Raw genomic sequence first — 20,732 nt, 5'->3', positions numbered from 1 at the left:
TTTGCCGACACGAGCGTTGAAGTCGCCCAGGATGACAACCTTGTCGGCTGTAGGGGTACGTTGGATGAGGTTGCGAAGGTCGGTGTAGAACTTGTTCTTTTCTGCTGGTTCCGCCTGGAGGGTTGGAGCATAGACACTGATGAGGGTGATGTGACGCTTGTTTTGAAGTGGGAGTCGCATGGACATGATTCGGTCCGAGAGGCCTGTCGGAAGGTTTTCGAGTTTGGAGGCAATGAAGCTCTTGACCATGAAGCCTACACCAGATAGGCGTCGTTCATCCGAAGGCTTGCCAGACCAGTAGAGTGTGTAGCCCGCGCCGCGTTCTTGGAAGCTGCCTACATCTGCCAGGCGGACTTCACTGAGAGCGGCTATGTCGATGTCAAGTCTGAGGAGTTCATGTGCAATGAGGGCAGACCGACGTTCAGGTCGATGGCTGTCAGTCTTATCTAGCATGGTTCTGATGTTCCAGCATGCTAGCTTGAGTTTGTGAGCATCTTTTGAGGGGGAGGACGTGGAGGGGAGAGGACGTGGAGGGGGAGGACGTGGAGGGGGAGGACGTGGAGGGGGAGGACGTGGAGGGGGAGGACGTGGAGGGGGAGGACGTGGAGGGGGAGGACGTGGAGGGGGAGGACGTGGAGGGGGAGGACGTGGAGGGGGAGGACGTGGAGGGGGAGGACGTGGAGGGGGAGGACGTGGAGGGGGAGGACGTGGAGGGGGAGGACGTGGAGGGGGAGGACGTGGAGGGGGAGGACGTGGAGGGGGAGGACGTGGAGGGGGAGGACGTGGAGGGGGAGGACGTGGAGGGGGAGGACGTGGAGGGGGAGGACGTGGAGGGGGAGGACGTGGAGGGGGAGGACGTGGAGGGGGAGGACGTGGAGGGGGAGGACGTGGAGGGGGAGGACGTGGAGGGGGAGGACGTGGAGGGGGAGGACGTGGAGGGGGAGGACGTGGAGGGGGAGGACGTGGAGGGGGAGGACGTGGACCTGTCCTCGGGCCTGCGCAAAGGAGCTTTTAGGTGGAGTGCAGTGCGCGCAGTACTGGCCCCACCCTTTACACCCATGGTTCGTGTGCCGTGGCCAAGCAAGCTGGGACGTGGCAGCGAGGTCCTTGGGTCGTAGGTTTTATATCGGAGTGGCCTTCTCCTATGCAGGTTTCTTACCCGGGCTGGAGGGGCCTGCCTCCCCTCCTAGGTCGGTCCATACTGCCCGGACCGGGGCCTCCGTCTGCCTCACTCGACCGAGGCCGGGGCCGCCGTCTCCCCCTTGCTCCTGCCCGTATCGGGGCCGCCGCCGTCTACCCTTCGCCCGGACCGGGGCCGGGGCCGCTGCTGCTCTCCCTGTGCCCGGACTGGGGCCGCCGCCTCCCACTCCCTGTCCGGACCAGGGCCTCCGTCTGCCTCACTCGACCGAGGCCGGGGCCGCCGCCTCCCCCTTGCTCCTGCCTGTATCGGGGCCGCCGCCGTCTACCCTTCGCCCGGACCGGGGCCGGGGCCGCTGCTGCTCTCCCTGTGCCCGGACTGGGGCCGCCGCCTCCCACTCCCTGTCCGGACAGGGAGTGGGAGGCCATATACATATACAAACTGACAAAACAGTGTATCTCTGGACCATAGTAGTCACACAGTACACCCTACACTTTAACAACATAAGTACAACTCCAATTTTTCTAAAATGGTTGAGACCGAGCATATTTTAGATAAATGATATTTTTGGATAACTGGTCATTTTTTAAAAGCAGTCTAGTAACAATAGCAAATCACTTGTAACAGTGTTTAAACAATAAGGGAAGGCTTTTTAAACATAAAATAATGTTTAATTCTCACCAAAGAACAACCTGCTCAAAGTAAGATAAATCCAACACCAAAAAACTCAAAATTCTACTGAGAGGTTTTTCCAAAAATCTTTCAATCTGTGAAGTCTGTTCGACTCCTAAAAATTGTTGGATAATCCATATATACATATATAAAATGTATATATACGGATCATATATATATATATATATATATATATATATATACACTTTGGCTTGGCTTCGCGGACGAAGATTTATGGAGGGGTAATGTCCACGTCATCTGCAGGCTCGTTTGTGGCTGACAAGTCCGATGCGGGACAGGCAGACACGGTTGCAGCAGTTGCAAGGGAAAATTGGTTGGTTGGGGTTGGGTGTTGGGTTTTTCCTCCTTTGTCTTTTGTCAGTGGGGTGGGCTCTGCGGTCTTCTTCAAAGGAGGTTGCTGCCTGCCGAACTGTGAGGCGCCAAGATGCACGGTTTGAGGCGATATCAGCCCACTGACGGTGGTCAATGTGGCAGGCACATCTCGGTGGCCAGTGGAGAGCTCGCCATATAACACGATCTTGGGAAGGCGATGGTCCTCCATTCTGGAGACGTGACCTACCCAGCGCAGTTGGATCTTTAGCAGCATGGATTCAGTGCTGTCGGCCTCTGCTATCTCGAGTACTTCGATGTTGGAGATGAAGTCGCTCCAATGAATGTCGAGGATGGAGCGGAGACAACGCTGGTGGAAGCATTCTAGGAGCCGTAGGTGATGCCGGTAGAGGACCCATGATTCGGAGCCGAACAGGAGTGTGGGTATGACAACGGCTCTGTATACGCTAATCTTTGTAAGATTTTTCAGTTGGTTGTTTTTCCAGACTCTTTTGTGTAGTCTTCCAAAGGCACTATTTGCCTTGGCGAGTCTGTTGTCTATCTCGTTGTCGATCCTTCCATCCGATGAAATGGTGCAGCCGAGATAGGTAAACTGGTTGACCGTTTTGAGTTTTGTGTGCCCGATGGAGATGTTGGGGGCCTGGTAGTCATGTTGGGGAGCTGGCTGATGGAGGACCTCAGTTTTCTTCAGGCTGACTTCCAAGCCAAACATTTTGGCAGTTTCCGCAAAACAGGACGTCAAGCGCTGAAGAGCTGGCTCTGAATGGGCAACTAAAGCAGCATCGTCTGCAAAGAGTAGTTCACGGACAAGTTGCTCTTGTGTCTTGGTGTGAGCTTGCAGGCGCCTCAGATTGAAGAGACTGCCATCCATGCGGTACCGGATGTAAACAGCATCTTCATTGTTGAGGCCTTTCATGGCTTGTTTCAGCATCATGTTGAAGAAGATTGAAGAGGGTTGGTGCGAGAGCGCAGCCTTGCTTCACGCCATTATTAATGGAGAAGGGTTCAGAGAGCTCATTTCTGTATCTGACCCGACCTTGTTGGTTTTCGTGCAGTTGGATAACCATGTTGAGGAACTTTGGGGGGCATCCGAGGCGCTCTATTATTAGCCAAAGCCCTTTCCTACTCATGGTGTTGAAGGCTTTGGTGAGGTCAACAAAGGTGATGTAGAGTCCTTTGTTTTGTTCTCTGCACTTTTCTTGGAGCTGTCTGAGGGCAAAGACCATGTCAGTAGTTCCTCTGTTTGTGCGAAAGCCGCACTGTGATTCTGGGAGAACATTTTTGGCAACACGAGGTATTATTCTATTTAGGAGAATCGTAGTGAAGATTTTGCTTGCAATGGAGAGCAGCGTGATTCCCCTGTAGTTTGAGCAGTCTGATTTCTCACCTTTGTTTTTGTACAGGGTGATCATGATGGCATCACGAAGGTCCTGAGGCAGCTTTCCTTGGGCCCAGCAGAGCTTGAAAAACTCAAGCAGTTTGGCAAGCAGTGTTTTGCTGCCAGCCTTCCAGACCTCTGGAGGGGGAATTCCATCCATACCTGCTGCTTTGCCACTTTTCAGTTGTTGAATTGCCTTGTATGTCTCTTCCCGGGTGAGGACCTCATCCAGCTCTAGCCTTAAGGGCTGTTGAGGGAGCTGGAGCCGGGCGGATTCTTGGACTGAGCGGTTGGCACTGAAAAGAGATTGGAAGTGTTCTGACCATCGGTTGAGGATGGAGATCTTGTCGCTGAGGAGGACTTTGCCGTCTGACTGCGCAGCGGGCTTTGGACTTGGGGTGAGGGGCCGTACACAGCCTTTAGAGCCTCGTAAAAACCCCTGAAGTCGCCAATGTCCGCGCTGAGCTGGGTTCATTTGGCGAGGCTAGTCCACCACTCATTTTGGATCTCCCGGAGTTTGCGCTGAAGATGGCTGCATGCGCGACTGAAGGCTCGTTTCTTCTCTGGGTGAGCCTGGTGGGCAGCTCGCTTCTTTGCCAGCAGCTCCTGGATTTCCTGGTTGTTTTTGTCAAACCAGTCCTTGTTTTTCCTGGAGGAGAAGCCCAGTACCTCTTCAGTGGATTGCAGTATGGCAGTCTTCAGCTGATCCCAGAGGGTTTCAGGGGACGAATCCGTGAGGCGGATTGCATCCTCGAGCTTTGCTTTGAGGTTTGCCTGGAAGTTTCCTCTCACTTCGTCTGAATGCAAGTTTCCAACATTGAACCTCTTTCTGGGGGCTTTACTATTCCTGGACTTTGGCTTGAAGTGAAGGTTGAGCTTGCAGCGAACCAGCCGGTGGTCAGTGTGGCATTCCGTGCTGGGCATGACCCTGGTGTGGAGCACATCTCGTTTGTCTCTTTCTCGCACCAGGACGTAGTCCAGGAGGTGCCAGTGTTTGGATCGGGGATGCATCCAGGTAGTCTTCAGGCTGTCTCTCTGCTGAAAAAGGGTGTTTGTAATGACAAGCCACTGTTCTGCGCAGAGCTCCAACAGGAGGCGCCCGTTGTTGTTGCACTTGCCGACACCATGCTTTCCCAGGATTCCTGGCCAGGTTTCTGAGTCTTTGCCGACGCGAGCGTTGAAGTCGCCAAAGATGACAACCTTTTCGGCTGTAGGGGTGCATTGAATGAGGTTGCGCAGATCAGTGTAGAACTTTTCCTTTTCTGCTGGTTCTGCCTGGAGGGTTGGAGCATAGACACTGATGAGGGTGATGCGACGCTTGTTTTGAAGGGGGAGTTGCATGGACATGATCCCGTCCGAGTGGCCTGTCGGGAGGTTTTCGAGTTTGGAGGCAATGGAGTTCTTGACCATGAATCCTACACCAGATAGGCATCGTTCATCCATCGGCTTGCCAGACCAGTAAAGTATGTAGCCCGCGCTGCGTTCTTGGAGGCTGCCTACATCTGCAAGGCGGACTTCACTGAGAGTGGCTTTGTCAATGTCAAGTCTGAGGAGTTCATGTGCGATGAGGGCAGACCGACGTTCAGATCGGTGGCTGTCAGTCTTGTCTAGCATGGTTCTGATGTTCCAGCATGCTAACTTGAGTTTGTGAGCATCTTTTGAGGGGGAGTACTGCGCACACTGCACTCCACCTAAAAGCTCCTTTGCGCAGGCCCGAGGACATGTCCATGTCCTCCCCCTCCACGTCCTCCCCTTCATTTTATATATATATATATCTATATATATATCTATATATATATCTATATATATATCTATATATATATCTATATATATATCTATCTCTATATATATCTCTATATATATCTCTATCTATATATATATCTATCTATATATATATCTATCTATATATATATCTATCTATATATATATCTATCTATATATATATCTATCTATATATATATCTATCTATATATATATCTATCTATATATATATCTATCTATATATATATCTATCTATATATATATCTATCTATATATATATCTATCTATATATATATATCTATCTATATATATATATCTATCTATATATATATCTATCTATATATATATATCTATCTATATATATATATCTATCTATATATATATCTATCTATATATATCTATCTATATATATATCTATCTATATATATATCTATCTATATATATATATCTATCTATATATATATATCTATCTATATATATATATCTATCTATATATATATATCTATCTATATATATATATCTATCTATATATATATATCTATCTATATATATATATCTATCTATATATATATATCTATCTATATATATCTCTATCTACACCCGTGAACAAGATCTTACACACAATATTTATAGACTAACTTTAAAATCCAGGGAAAGGATGTGATTTTATCTAATCTTGGCCAGGCAACCTTCACCTTCTCAGGACCTAGTAAAGCTTTGCAAAGCAATGTGGTGACAAGAGACTACAATTACTGACCCCTATGCACACTACCTGAAATTCAAAGAGAAGGTTATCAACAGAGAAACTTACATAGGTTGGTGATTTTCAGCAGGTTTAGGAGTTGAAGTGGAGATCCTGCTTCAACATCCTTGTAAACCTCCATGTGAAGCCTGACTAGTGTCTATAAGATCATGGTTACCAACTCCTCTGGAAAGACCAGATTTTAAACCAAGAGAAGGATGAGTTGCATCTCACCTTCTTGTGTCAACCTTCATAGTCCAGGGATAAGTTACAGCTTCTGTAGGGTAATATAGTTACTGTAACATCTAGTATAGAAATGAAGTTAATAGTAAGTCTCGCAGAATCAGACTTGAGTAGTTGTCTGTAATGGGATCTTGGAAGCAAGTGGCAACAGCAAAGCTCTGTCAGTTTGGACATGTTGCACAGTTCGCTTTGATTTATGTTGAAATTAAGTTAAAAGATTTTCTAGGCTTCTATGTTTAACACGAGGAATGTAGGATGAATTTCTTTGTTTAGGTTTAATTTTTCATTCAAGGATATAAATGTAGAACAAAAATAACCACGATACAATCATCTGTAGTCTTCTTTATTTGCCTACAATACAATCAACTGTTTGCTTCTGATCATTTGCTGATCTTGAATCTATCAATTTGAAGTTGGTATAATTAGAAGACAACATAATTACCAGAGTGAGCCTCATGAAATTACCCTCTGTAAACTTTAATATATGTCTTGACTGTATCTACTTTATAAAAATCTAAGAAATTGCAGGGGAGAAAAAAAAACTAATAAGTACCATGCATTAATTTAATCCTTGGTTTAAGTACAAATTAACATAGAACACTACAGCACAGTTCAGGCCCTTTGGCTTCGATATATTCCTACCAAAAGAATTGCTAAACCCTTCCTACCTTGTTACCTCCTATTTTTCTTTCATCCATGTGCCTGTCAAAGAGTCTCTTAAATGCCCCTAAAGTTTCAGCCTCCACCACCACCCCTGGCAAGGCATTCCAGGCACCCACAGCTCTTGGTGCAAAAAAAGTTACGCCTGATGTCTCCGCTAAACTTTCCTCCCTTCACTTTGTAGAGATAACCCCTGGTGTCCTGCCCTGGGGGAAAAGCACTGGCTCTCCACCTTATTTATGCTTCTCAGAATCTTGTAGACCTCTATTAAGCCTCCTCTCATCCTTCTGCACTCCAAAGAGAAAAGCCCCAGCTCTGCTAACCTTACCTCATGTTCCAATCCAGGCAACATCCTGAAAAATCTCTGCACCCTCTCCATAGCTTCCACATCCTTCCTATAATGAGGTGACCAGGCTGAACACTAAGTATGGTCTTACCAGAGATTTGTGGAGTTGCAATATGACCTCTCGACTTTTGAACTCAGACCCTCAATTAATTAAGCCCAACCTCCCATAGCCCTTTTAATTATCATATCAACTTGCATGGCAACCTTGAGAGTTGCATGGATTTGGACCCCAAGGTAGACCTTCCAAAATGTATCACCTCACAATTAATTTGGATTGAATTCCATCTGCCACTTTTCCACCCAACTCTGCATCCTGTCAATATCCTTTTGTTATCTATGACAACCTTCAGCACTGTCCTCAACTCCTCTAACCTTCATATCATCTGCAAATTTACTGACCCATCCTTCCACTCTTCATCTAGGTCATTTATAAAAATGACAAAGAGCAGGGGTCCCAGATCAGATCCCTGGGGAACTCTAACCTCCAAGTAGCATAATTTGCATCCTCTACTACTCTGCTTTCTACATGCGAGCCAGTTTTTAAACCACACTGCTAAGGGTCCATTTATCCCATGCCTCAAGACTCTCTAAATGAATCTCTCATGAGTGACCTTGTCAAATGCCTTACTAAAACCCATATAGACCACATCTATGGCCCTACCCTCATTAATTTCTTTTGTTACCTCCTCAGGCTTATTCGGCACAAACTTCCCCACACAAAGCCATACTGACTATCCTTGAGTAGACTGTACTTCTCCAAATGTTCATAGATCCAATCCTTAAGAATCCTCTCCATTAATTTGCATACCACTGACATAAGACTCACTGTTTATAATTCCCAGGATTCTCCCTATTACTTTTTTTAAACAAGGGGACTACATTTACCATTCTCCAATTCTTCGGCACCTCCCCTGCGGCCACTGCCCCAGCTATCTCTTTCTTCCCTTACCACCACAACCTGGGGTATATTGTATCTGGCCCCAGAGACTTATCAATTTTAATGTTTTAAAGAAGATCCAACATTTCCTCTTCCTTAATCCCAACATCATCCAGCCCACAAGCCTGCTCTATTCCAACTTCCCCATATCAAGGTCCTTTTCTGTTGTGAATACTGAAGCAAAATATTAATTTAGGACTTCCCCCATCTCCTCCGCCTCCAGATGCATGTTGCCTCCTTTATCCTTAAGTGGTTCCACCTTCATTCTCGTCATCCTTCTGTTCTTCACGTATGCATTGAACACCTTGGAGTTCTTAATCCTACTTGCCAAGGTCTTCTCATGCCCCCTTCAAGCTGTACTAAGACCTTTCTTTTGCTCTTTCCTGGCTACTGCACAATTCTCATGAGCCCTTCCTGTTTTCTGCTTTCAAAGTCTAATGCCTCCTTTTTCCTTTTTAACAAGTTGCCTCATCTGTTTTGTCAATTTAGTTGGAAATTACGTTGATTTTTAGTAATTTTAAATATGAAGAAGTAATGGAAATCTTCCCTCCAATTGTTGCTGATTCTATTGATGTGTCCTATTGGAATGCATTTGTCTAGTGTATTCTTGTGAAATAATAATAGATCTTCAAGACTCAAGGTTCAATTTATTATAGTAATAAAGCAGTGTCATATTACATGAAATATCTTTTGCCTGCTGCAAGGCAGACAGATTCACCCCCAGCAGGAATTGCCTAAGCGACTCTTACAGCCAGACTTAGTCAGAGAGAGATAAGCAAAAGAGAGTCCCCCCAGAGTCACCGAATGTCTGTAGATTCTCCTCCAGCACTTCCGCAGCCCCCACAGCCACACAGAGTCCAAACTATTGGCCACCCGAACTCAAGATCCGAACCTCTGACATGGTCAGGAACTTTTCAGCACCTCCTTGCATCCCTCAATGCCGGATTCAGGTATTGTGGGGCCTATAGCATAAATTTTAAAGGTGCCAGCTGGGACACGTGCATATTTTGTTAAAACAAAACTTGCTTGCGGCAGCTGGCTCAGTGCAGGATCAATGGCCATCTTTATTACTCATACTCCTTCACGCAGCTGGAACCGCTGCATTTCCCTGGCACTGAAACTGGCAGAGTGGTTCTAGCTGCATGGGGGGGGGGGGTGGTTATGAGTAACAAAGACGGCCATTCCTCCTGCATTAAGCCGTCACTGTGAGCTGCTGGGACGGCCCTGAAGCGGCCTAATCAGATGCTGGAGCAGTGCTCTGGTGAACTCTGGCAGCACTGCACCCTTGCTGCCGCATCTGGAGTGAGATAGGGAGGAGGATGGGGGCAACGACGATAGATGGCCAGGGCTAGGAGTGAGGCGGTCAGGCGAGGTGAGGACAGTGCCTCCCCTCTTCAAGGGGCATGTTGCATCTTTGATGAAAGGTTATAATAATTTTTACCACCATCTCTTTAATCTTTCATATTTTATTTCCCAACAATTGTGCAGCCTGCAGCAGCTATGAGATACAACACACCCATAGTCTGTGTTAATAACCTCGATTAAAGGTGATAATTGGCTAAAATAGCTAACCTTAAACTTAATCGGGGTTATCAACACAGACTATCAGTGTGGTTTCTCATAGCCTCTGCACAAAGGTGAGAACAAAAATGTTTTAAGTTCATAATTCATAGTACTGTCATAAATGCAAGGGTCCATTAAAGAGCAGGGCCCATTGCATATGTTGCTTTCGCTACTATTTTAATCCGACCCTGGCTTCCCGGTTCTGATACCTGGTACCCCTCCAGCCAGTTCAAGCCAGTCTCCAGCAGCCCACAGCTTCCATGAGTCCTTCATCTTGAGTCACCAGCAGCCCACCACATGCGCTGGTCCCTCAGCCACAGTGCCCCGCATTGGTCCGCTGCTGTGGTCACTATCCCCGCAAGTCGTCTGACCAGATTTTGTGGGGGGGGGGAGTTAATCTTCCCATCCTCTGGGGCCCTGCTCCAGTCCTTCACTTCCCCAGAGTCTGCAGCCCTCATGGCTGTCAGTTCTCTCAACAGGCCGCTTAAAGCCCATGTAGAGCCGACAGTAGTCAACTGGGCTACTGGACCCTGCGGGAGTGCTCCATCTCCGCCCCCTCGCTCCCCGATGATCCGCACCAGTGGGGAGTGCTGCCACTACAGCTGCCCTGGCAGTGCCACCATCTTTGCTTATTTTTGTCATTTGAAAATGAATTTTTTTAAAAATAAGGACAGAAATGTCATGGAGTAGTAACCCAACAAAATATTTGGAGGTGTTCAGTTTTTTTAAATGTAGAGATGTAGCATGATAACAAGTTCTTCCTGCAATCCTGCATCACCCAATTACACCTATGTGACCAATTAACCTACCAACCTAGTCTGCCGTTTGAACAGTAAAGAAAACCAGAGCATTCGGAGTAGGAAACCCATGTAGTCACTGGGAGAACCTTTCAGTGGCAGATTTGAATCTGGGTTGCTGCCGTTGTAATGCTATTGTGCGTTATACCAACTATTGTGTTATGCATGCCAAAAGTATTATTAGGCTGCTGCTTTGATTCAGCACCTGAAGGATTTTTATTTATTATTTGTTCATGGGATGTGGGAGTCACTGGTAATATTGACATTTATTGTCTATCCCTAATTGCCACTGAACTGAGAAGGCAAGTAAGTCAACATAATTGGTGAGTCTTGAGTCACATTTAGGGCAGACCAGGTGAGGACATACTTCCTTCTTAAGGGCGTTAATGAACTCGATAGGATTTTCATTCATGTTTATGCCTTGCCTACACCAATGGGTATGAGGTAGAAACAACCGCAACAATTTTAAATATTTCATTAAAAAATGGAAATTATTTTCAGAAACTTGCACAAAATAAATTAATTTTTCAGAATCTCTAAAGAATAGAGTGTAGAAAATGCAATGCACTCATCAATGTTGGTAGTTGTATCTAATGTAACATGTTATGTTAATCAGAGTGGGAAATGCATTGCTTGTGGAATGTCTACTCAAGTTCTGTTTTTTTTTTGACAGATTGCTTTGCGGGATGCTCTCTTGAAAAGAAAGAAGCAGTTAAAATAAGATGAGAAAGCAGTTTGAATGAGTTGAATATTTGTAAAATTTTATTTTTCCCTTTCAAGATGAGAATGTAATTTAAAAAACTGCATTTATTTACTTATTTCTTAATGTTCAATAATTGATCTATGAAGTAAAGAAAATACTAAATCACTACTTATTGTGTACTCTTTTTCTGTACCTTCATCGACAAAGAACCTAAGCTTACGGAGCTGCTAGAAAACAGTGTACTTTGAACTTTGTTCCAAATCCAGCTTGAGTGAAGCCTGTTTTGGTCTTAGTATTCCAATGTCACACAAGTTTGGAGCAGTCCATCTGCATTCCAACCAGAATTTGTATGAGGGTCTATTTGGCATTAGTTAAGTCACATTCTGGGAGACGATGTTTTGATGAAAATGTCACAAGGAAGTAGCTTGATGTCATCTTGAGGCTACAAGTGAGTCATAGGAACCTAGCCCTCACATTGTGTACATCTGACCTTGATGCCACCACCCATTACTTGGAACAAGGAAATTTTCCCAGGGCCTACACCTACAGCAACACCTTGATGAATAAAGTTGTCTTTTTCTTCTATGATTTGGCAAGCTGTCAAGGGATCCAGATTTTAGAAGTTAGCTATTTAATGATGTGCAGGATATTACTAACTTGTATGGAGTGTTTAAGTTTATGAGGTCTTACTTTCCAGTGCGTGTACTCAGTAAATATACCATGCCTTTCTTTTTCAAAATCATCCCAACTAGATTTTCTCACTTAGTTGATAGCACTTGCAGGCAACTGCATTCTGGATGGTGGAGGACATTGGGAAATCGGCAAAGAGAACAGATTGACTCATTTCAAGTAATCAATCAGTGCAGAGATGGTAGTGCCATTGGCTGACGTTTTTCAAAACTTGCAGTACTGCAAGGATACCAGTGAATTGGAAAACCCCATGTATGACCCCCATGTTCACAAAAGGAGAGAGAGACAAAGAATGGGAAACAATAGGCCATTTTGCTTAATATTTGTTGTCATCAAGATTGTTAGAGTGTATAACTAAGGAAGAAATAGACAGTCATTCCTGCCAAGTTGTTGTCTCTTTCTCGTTCAAATATGCTCTGATGACATCCAATGGTGGTGTACTTCCAGAACATAAATAATGATTATGATCAGTTGAGGGAATTAATAATAATAGAAGAAATTAAGAGATGTGTCCCTGATTAACATCAAAGCCTATTTGAATGAGAAAGAGACAATAACTTGGCAGGAATCTGCTAAGAGAGCAGATGAGTATGCCTTAACCCATAAGTTTAGGTGGACACCAAATAAAGCTTTCCACAAAGGTCAGAGGGATAGACCAAGTAAGATAGCTAGTAAATTTGAGAGTAGTAATATGGAAGGAAGGTGATGAGAGAAAAGCCTTCAGGTCCTCTTTGTTACTTCTGCAAAAAGACTGGTCATGTGATCGCCAATTGTCCTGTGTTGAAGGAAAGGGAGGTGGCCCCAAATGGTTGTATTCATGGTGAAAGGACATCTAACCACCAGGAAGGATCCAAACTTATTGATAGGGATATGGAAATATTTAAACCTTTTGTGACATAAGGTTCAGTGTAAGTCAGAGAAGGGTCGAAGCCATTGCCGGTAAAAATATTGAGAGATACAGCGGCAGCTCAGTCACTTGTGCTAGATAGTATCTTAGATTTTGGTGAGGGAACTGCCATACTTATTTCGAGGTATCAAGAGAGATATTGAACCTATTCCTTTACACCAAATAGGGCTAAGATCAGACTTCGTCAATGGACCGATTATCATAGGAGTTAGGGCAAACCTGCCAGTGGACAGAGTTTCATTGTTACTGGGTAATGACTTGGCGGAAGGTAAGGTTGTTCCCACAGTATAATTGCTAGCTAAGCCAGTCAGTGAGGTGAAGGACTTAGATATTTACCCCATCTGTATGATACCAGAGCGATGTCTAAAAAGATGGTGAGTTTAGATAAGGCTGTGGAAAAGAATGAGGACTGAAACGCAATTGATAGTGGTTCAGAACAGGTTTTGAGTAAAACTAACCTGGTTCAAAATGAGAAATCCTCTAGCTTTTCCCAGTTCTGATGGTCAACTGAGTCCCAAGCTGTCATTGTCTGGACAGGTGTTGATTATCAGACAAAAGGAGGATCTAGAATCTGCGGAGGTAAGGGATAAGGCTCTCTCTGAGGAAGAACTAAAGAAGGTGCCAGTCAGGGAATATGGAAAGGTTTCATTCAACTCTGAAAAATACGATGAGAACTTATTGTTCCAAACACGATAAAGATTGGGATGAAGGAGTTCACTTACTTTTATTTGCCGTAAGAGAATCAGTTCAAGAATCACTTGGTTTTAGACCATTTGAGCTAGTTTTTGGACATGAGGTGAGAGGTCCTCTAATATTGCTGAAGAAACAATGAATTAATCAGGATATACATTTGAACTTATTGGATTATGTCTCTAAATTTAAAGAATGATTACAGAAAGCCTGTGAAATGGCAAAGGAAAATCTGAAAGCCACTCAGCAGAGAATGGAAGTCTGGTATGATCGTAAGGCCAAAGTGAGGAATTTCAAACCTGGTGACAGGGTGTTAGTATTGTTTCCTTTATGGCTAGGTTTTCCAGACTGTGTGAGGTTACATATGTAATTAAAACACCTGATTTCAGGCGGGAGAGTCAAGTCTACCATGTAAATATGATCAAACCATATTTCAAGCAGGTGCCTCCTAATGAGATGAAACCCTTCGCCAGAGGTGATGGTGATTAACCAGGAAGGATCAGATAGATTTAGTTTCAAAGAAGATCAGGGGACACAGAAAACAAGATTGGTGAAGTCTATAGTTTTACAGAACCTGGAAACTAAATTGGCTCTTCTTGAAATTTTAGAAAGGGAAGAAATGAAACCATTACTTCTAAGATTCAAGAATTTGTATCCAGATGTACCCCAACGAACTTCCATAGTGTGCCATGATGTGGACATAAGTAATGCTAAGCAGCATCCCTATCAGATGAACCTGGAAAAGAATAGATTAATGAATCAGGAACTTGACTATATGTTAAAGAATGGAATCATCCGAAAGTCAGCTTCAGATTGGAGTTCACCATGTGTGTTGGTACCTGAGTTAGATGGCATGGTTAGATTATATACAGAATATAGAAAGGTTAACACTCTGACAAAGTGGGAGGAGCTAAATTCATTACTAAGATTTGTTAAAGGGATATTGGTGTGTGCCATTAACAAAGAGGAAGAGAGGTTTTGGCATTCGTAACCCCATTCTGGCTGTATGAATATAATGTGATGCCCTTTGGGATGAAAAATGCTTCAGAGAATGATGAATTCAGTGATTCAGGGATTGAGATGCACAGATGATTTGGTTGTGGGAACTCACCTGGAAAGAGCATATTGTGGAATTGAAATAATTACTCATCTGTCAGAAGCAAATCTCACTGTTAATATGAGCAAAAGTGAGTTTGGGCATGCGACTGTCATGTACCTGGGTTATATCATAGGACAGGGACAACTAGCACCAGTGGAGCCAGTAGTTGAAACTATTTCGAAGTTCCCTGTTCAAACCAACAGAAAGAGCCTACAAAGACTTGTAGGAATGATTGGCTATTACCAAAAACTTAGTAAAAATTTGGCAGATATCGCACTCGCTCTCTCAAAATTACTTAGAAAAGGTGAAAAATTCATTTGGTTGGAGGGTTGCCAAGAGGCATTCATAAAATAAAAGCCATTTTATGCCACCAACCCATACTTATGACCTCAGACTTGGAGAAACTATGGGAGCCATACTGTTGAAGAACAAGGAAGATGATGAGATTGACCATCCTGTGGCATACTTCTCAAAGTTCAATGAACATCAGAAGAACTATTCTACAGTTGAGAGAATTGTTGGTTCTTGTGTTGGCTTACATTTTGATGTGTATATTTGTATAGCGCAACAACCAATTATACATATGGATCACAATCCATTAGTTTTTCTGTGTAAAATGAAGAAAAAGAAGTTAATTATTGAATTAGTTTGATATTGCATGAATATGACCTAATGATAACATATTAAGGGGAAAGATAATGAGATTGCTGATTGTCTTATTTAATTTTGTAAATGAAATTATTGTATGTTTATAATAGAAATCATATTTGTGTTATAGTTTTGCACTTTAGCTGTTAAAATTTTGTTCTTGCAAACCAAAATTTTCTTTGTTGGTGAGAGGTGTTATGGACCCTGGACAATTATATTTTCTGACCAGGGACAGGAATTAACCTACAATGGGGGAGAGAGCATTCTGCACTGCTGTGAAGTGCTGAAGTAGTGCTGGGAAAACTGACAGCTGTGTGGGAACCACTAAAGCATTGCTGGGAGAGGACAGCTGTCAAAAGTGCGAGGACCACACGCTGGAAGCTGGTGGGCTCACAGAGAGTGCACCTGCTGTAGTCAACCTCTCTCCACCAATCGAGAGAACTGAAGGCATGCGCTGAGGCAGTTAAAGAGCCCAGCGCACTGAGTTTTGAACAGGTTGGTCAGTCATATGGTCAGTCTGTGTATGCATGCTCACTCGGTAGCTTCAGCAAACAAGGCCGAGTTGCTTCATTCAAGGGTGTTGGCACTGCTGTCCATAACTGTCTGTCAGTGTGCTCACCCAGTAGTTTTCAGTGGAAGAAGACTGAGCAAGTGTCAGTGGTATCAGCACTGTTGTCCTGACAGTCATTTGCACCCCTCTGATTCCCAGAGTTTGTGTGTCTGACCTGAGCTTCCCCAGCCCCCTTCCAAGAGGAGGATCTCATGTGACAGGAGTCACTTGACTATCCAAGGCAGACAATCACCTGTTAACCCTAAAGTGGGCTTCGGAAGCATGAACCTTGTGTCGTGACTTGGTTGACACTGGGTGAAAATTCCCATATGAAGAAATCAAAGATGGCTGTTGCCATATTCAAAACTCAGGAAAGTTGTAAGTCTACAGTGATCACGGCCATATGTCTCCACCCCCAACTAAAAGACCAGTATGCAACTAAACTAAGAATCCCAAGCCTGGAGACCAGACTGCGAACTGTTCCAGACTGTTGACAGACTTGATGTAACTGATGAGGTTTTGGTTTGGGAGTTTTTTGGAGCATTTTGAACTTGGACTGTAATGGTCTGGGTTTTTTTCCCCAAATACACCCTATTAGAGTTGCCATAAAGGTTTATGTTTGGGTATTAAGTTTATTGAGGTAATTCTATTATGGTTATTTGTTTATAAATTTTGTGTTAAACTTAACCCATCTGTTTATGCAAATCTTAATTGCTCCTGGTGAGGCGTAACACACCACAAAGTAACAGTGAGCCTTAGCCAAGATTCCAGAGCAGTGATTCTCAACCTTTTTCTTTCCACTCACATACCACTTTAAGTAATCCCTAAGCCATTGGTGTTCTGTGATTAGTAAGGGATTGCTTATGGTGGTATGTGGGTGGGAAGGGAAGGTTGAGAATCACCTCTCTAGACCCAATTGTCACTGAAATATTTTGCTTGAGGAAAATTGTCATTGGCCCATTTCCTTTGGAGTTATGAAACCATGCACATAATAAGTCAATTAGGTACGATTAAAACGGTGGTTTTCAAACTTTTTCTTTCCACCCACATACCACCTTAAGCAACCCCTTACTATGGCATAGGGAATACTTAAAGTGGAAAGAGAAAGGTTAAGAATCACTGTTGCAGAGGCGGTCACCAGTTTGTTGTCTTGCACCTCAGGTGTGGCTCAACAAGTTCCAATACAAAGTCAACAATGTTCCAAGACATATGAAAGTGACTGCACCACTCATCGTCATCAAAATTGTTAGAGATAACACCAGAAAATGGGCCCCTGAGGTCTCTCTTTCTCTCATCAACATCATTCTATCCAAGACCAGGAAGAATGGAGTCACAAGAATAAAACAAAACATTTACGGCATCTAAGGACCATGTACGTTTCTGCCTCAAACAACTTCTGTTTTTCTTCAAGTTCTCCTTCAATGTATTTCTCATCCCACAAGTGCATTGCTCACACAACTCCGCCATTCTACACATCATTAAGTTGTGTTCAAAGTGCAGCAAATTTGCGCTTGTATTCACAGCTCGTACCATACGCACATCAACATGTACAGTCATTTTGGGGCAGAAAGATAGACACCCATGTTATACATCACACTAGACGCTGACGCTGTTGTGTTTCAAGTCCCTCTTATTCTCCCGGCATGCCGTGTGAAAGGCCCACTGACCCTGCATAAAGCCGGCTTGCTGTGTGAAAGGCCCACTGACCTGCATAATGCCAGCTTGCTATGTGAAAGGCCCACTGACCCTGCATAATGCCGGCTTGCTGTGTGAAAGGCCCACTGACCCTGCATAATGCCGGCTTGCTGTGTGAAAGGCCCACTGACCCTGCATAATGCCGGCTTGCTGTGTGAAAGGCCCACTGACCCTGCATACTGTGTGAAGGCCCACTGACCCTGCATACTGTGTGAAGGCCCACTGACCCTGCATAATGCCGGCTTGCTGTGTGAAAGGCCCACTGACCCTGCATAATGCTGGCTTGCTGTGTGAAAGGCCCACTGACCCTGCATAATGCCGGCTTGCTGTGTGAAAGGCCCACTGACCCTGCATAATGCCGGCTTGCTGTGTGAAAGGCCCACTGACCCTGCATAATGCCGGCTTGCTATGTGAAAGGCCCACTGACCCTGCATAATGCCGGCTTGCTGTGTGAAAGGCCCACTGACCCTGCATAATGCCGGCTTGCTGTGTGAAAGGCCCACTGACCCTGCATAATGCCGGCTTTGTGTTCAGTTCCGTGTATTTAAAAAAACCCCTGTTGACTCCCAACTCCTATCCATTCCTCTGGCATCATGTGTATTTCTTCAGTTTTCCACCCCCTGCGGTCTCTTATTTCCACCCTTCGGCTCACTGGTTCGCTCCTGTTCCTGCACGAACCAGGACCCGGATTCCCGCACTCCTTTAATACTTGCAAGGTTCACGAGGGGGAAAGAAAAGTTATTATAATGCAAAGGAACATGCAAAAAAAAGTGGAACAAAATGTAATGGGCTATAAATATTGGAAAAAACATGAAATGGTCCGGAGCGGGATGACTGGAGTGGGCTCCTCGGTTCATCTTGCTTGAGAAACCATTGAAGATGGTTCAAAATTCTTGACGTGACGTTGCGTCGATGCTGGAAGGAGGGCGGACTTCCTGCCGGCTCGGAGGAGCTTCACTGTTTCAGCGGCAGACCTTGGATCCTGGCGAAGAGTGAGCAAAATGCCCGCGTCCACGGTGTGGCGGCTGCTGCTGCTGGGCTTGTTGGCGGCGGCGGCGCGGGGCGATTCGACTTTCCGGCGTTTCAATATGAGCCTGGACGCGCCGCCCTCCCAGCGCTGGGGACCGATACTCAGGCAATACAACATCCCGCTGCTGAAGAAATTCTTGGACGAGATTGTTCGGTGGGTAAGCGGAACACCCTGGCCGGCACAAGCACCACCTGTCCCGTTCCCTAAAGATTGTTCCAGCGGCAGATGAAATATAATGGGGCGAAACGCGAGGTGATGCGCTTTGGGGAGACTAAGACATCTCTCATGAACTTCTCATGGGAATGTAGGACTTGGTGCACAAGACCTAAGGCACTTGTACCGTAACATTTACGGAGATCGACGGGATAATTGCCCTCAATAACGGCGGGGGCACAAACGAGGAGGGTAGTGTGGTAACACTTGATAGATCAATGCGGCAAAATTCAATTGACCCAACATTACTCCATCCAAGGATCACCCGGATGACTTTATTCAAACCCCAACCACATTTCTGTTCACTTCTTTAAGTTGTGAACTAATAATTTTCCAGCATTGGGAAGTCAAGTGTGAGGAAAGAGAACCAGGTCAGTTTCAGGGGACCGTGGGAACGCTCAAGAACCTGTTCAAAAAGAGCAGGGGGATTGCAGCGGCTGTGGGTTAAAGGGAGAGAGCGGGCTTCAGCCCTCCCTGAACCAAATGCCAAACAGTGACTGGCGAGGCCGCTGCCGTCACATCGTGTGGATGCCGGTCACCTGGACTGGAGGAAGGGCGTGACCTCACTGTGCTTGCAGAGGGGAATTCGCCCGGATATTTTATCAGACTGGACAGTGGATAAAGTGGATATGCCCGTGTTGAAACTGTGAGGCTGGGAGTAGGGGTGGGGGACCTGACTGAGATATACATAGATTCTTCTTTGGCTTGGCTTCGCGGACGAAGATTTATGGAGGGGTAATGTCCACGTCAGCTGCAGGCTCCTTGGTGGCTGACAAGTCCGATGCGGGACAGGCAGACACGGTTGCAGCGGTTGCAGGGGAAAATTGGTTGGTTGGGGTTGGGTGTTGGGTTTTTCCTCCTTTGCCTTTTGTCAGTGAGGTGGGCTCTGCGGTCTTCTTCAAAGGAGGTTGCTGCCTGCCGAACTGTGAGGCGCCAAGATGCACGGTTTGAGGCGAGATCAGCCCACTGGCGGTGGTCAATATGGCAGGCACCAAGAGATTTCTTTAGGCAGTCCTTGTACCTCTTCTTTGGTGCATCTCTGTCTCAATGGCCAGTAGAGAGCTCGCCATATAACACGATCTTGGGAAGGCGATGGTCCTCCATTCTGGAGATGTGACCTACCCAGCGCAGTTGGATCTTCAGCAGCGTGGATTCGATGCTGTCGGCCTCTGCCATCTTGAGTACTTCGATGTTAGGGATGAAGTCGCTCCAATGAATGTCGAGGATGGAGCAGAGACAACGCTGGTGGAAGCATTCTCGGAGCCGTAGGTGATGCCGGTAGAGGACCCATGATTCGGAGCCGAACAGGAGTGTGGGTATGACAACGGCTCTGTATACGCTTATCTTTGTGAGGTTTTTCAGTTGGTTGTTTTTCCAGACTCTTATGTGTAGTCTTCCAAAAGCACTATTTGCCTTGGCGAATCTGTTGTCTATCTCGTTGTCGATCCTTGCATCTGATGAAATGGTGCAGCTGAGATAGGTAAACTGGTTGACCGTTTTGAGTTTTGTGTGCCCGATGGAGATGGGGGGGGTGCTGGCGGTCATGGTGGGGAGCTGGCTGATGGAGGACCTCAGTTTTCTTCAGGCTGACTTCCAGGCCAAACATTTTGGCAGTTTCCACAAAACAGGACGTCAAACGCTGAAGAGCTGGCTCTGAATGGGCAACTAAAGCGGCATCGTTTGCAAAGAGTAGTTCACAAGTAAATAACTTCTCTCCATTCTAGAAGTGTATAAAACCAGATTTCAGATTTCTTGTCAGAATACATATATGACATCACATACAACCCTGAAATTCTTATTTTCTCCTTTTGGTGAGACAGAATTGCTGCTTATTGGTAGTTCCAAAAAAACTGTACACAGCGTATACATGTAAACAAATAACTGTAAACAGATAATAAATGAAAACAAACTGACTGAGA

The 20,732-nt window shown here is 45.2% G+C and overlaps 2 protein-coding genes across 3 annotated transcripts in view; both read left to right on the top strand.

Moving 5' to 3' along the window:
- Window positions 1-11,459, top strand: part of sdad1 (SDA1 domain containing 1) — a 106,791-nt gene extending 95,332 nt beyond the window's left edge. For both annotated transcript variants that reach the window (XR_011353865.1, XM_069925499.1), the window contains one exon: window positions 11,262-11,459. Coding sequence is in view for 1 of the 2 variants with exons in the window: in XM_069925499.1 (XP_069781600.1) it covers window positions 11,262-11,309 (48 nt within the window). In the remaining variant the exon portion in view is untranslated. The remainder of the gene's footprint in view (window positions 1-11,261) is intronic.
- A 7,043-nt stretch (window positions 11,460-18,502) lies between these two features.
- Window positions 18,503-20,732, top strand: part of LOC138757734 (N-acylethanolamine-hydrolyzing acid amidase-like) — a 30,479-nt gene continuing 28,249 nt past the window's right edge. Inside the window, exon 1 of the mRNA XM_069925498.1 lies at window positions 18,503-18,753. Within this exon, the coding sequence (XP_069781599.1) occupies window positions 18,572-18,753 (182 nt within the window). The 5' untranslated portion in view covers window positions 18,503-18,571. The remainder of the gene's footprint in view (window positions 18,754-20,732) is intronic.

Source organism: Narcine bancroftii, chromosome 3 (assembly GCF_036971445.1).
Source record: "Narcine bancroftii isolate sNarBan1 chromosome 3, sNarBan1.hap1, whole genome shotgun sequence".
Classification (NCBI taxonomy): Eukaryota; Metazoa; Chordata; class Chondrichthyes; order Torpediniformes; family Narcinidae; genus Narcine; species Narcine bancroftii.
The sequence above is the reverse complement of the archived record's forward strand: the minus strand, read 5'-3'. Positions and strand labels throughout refer to the sequence as shown.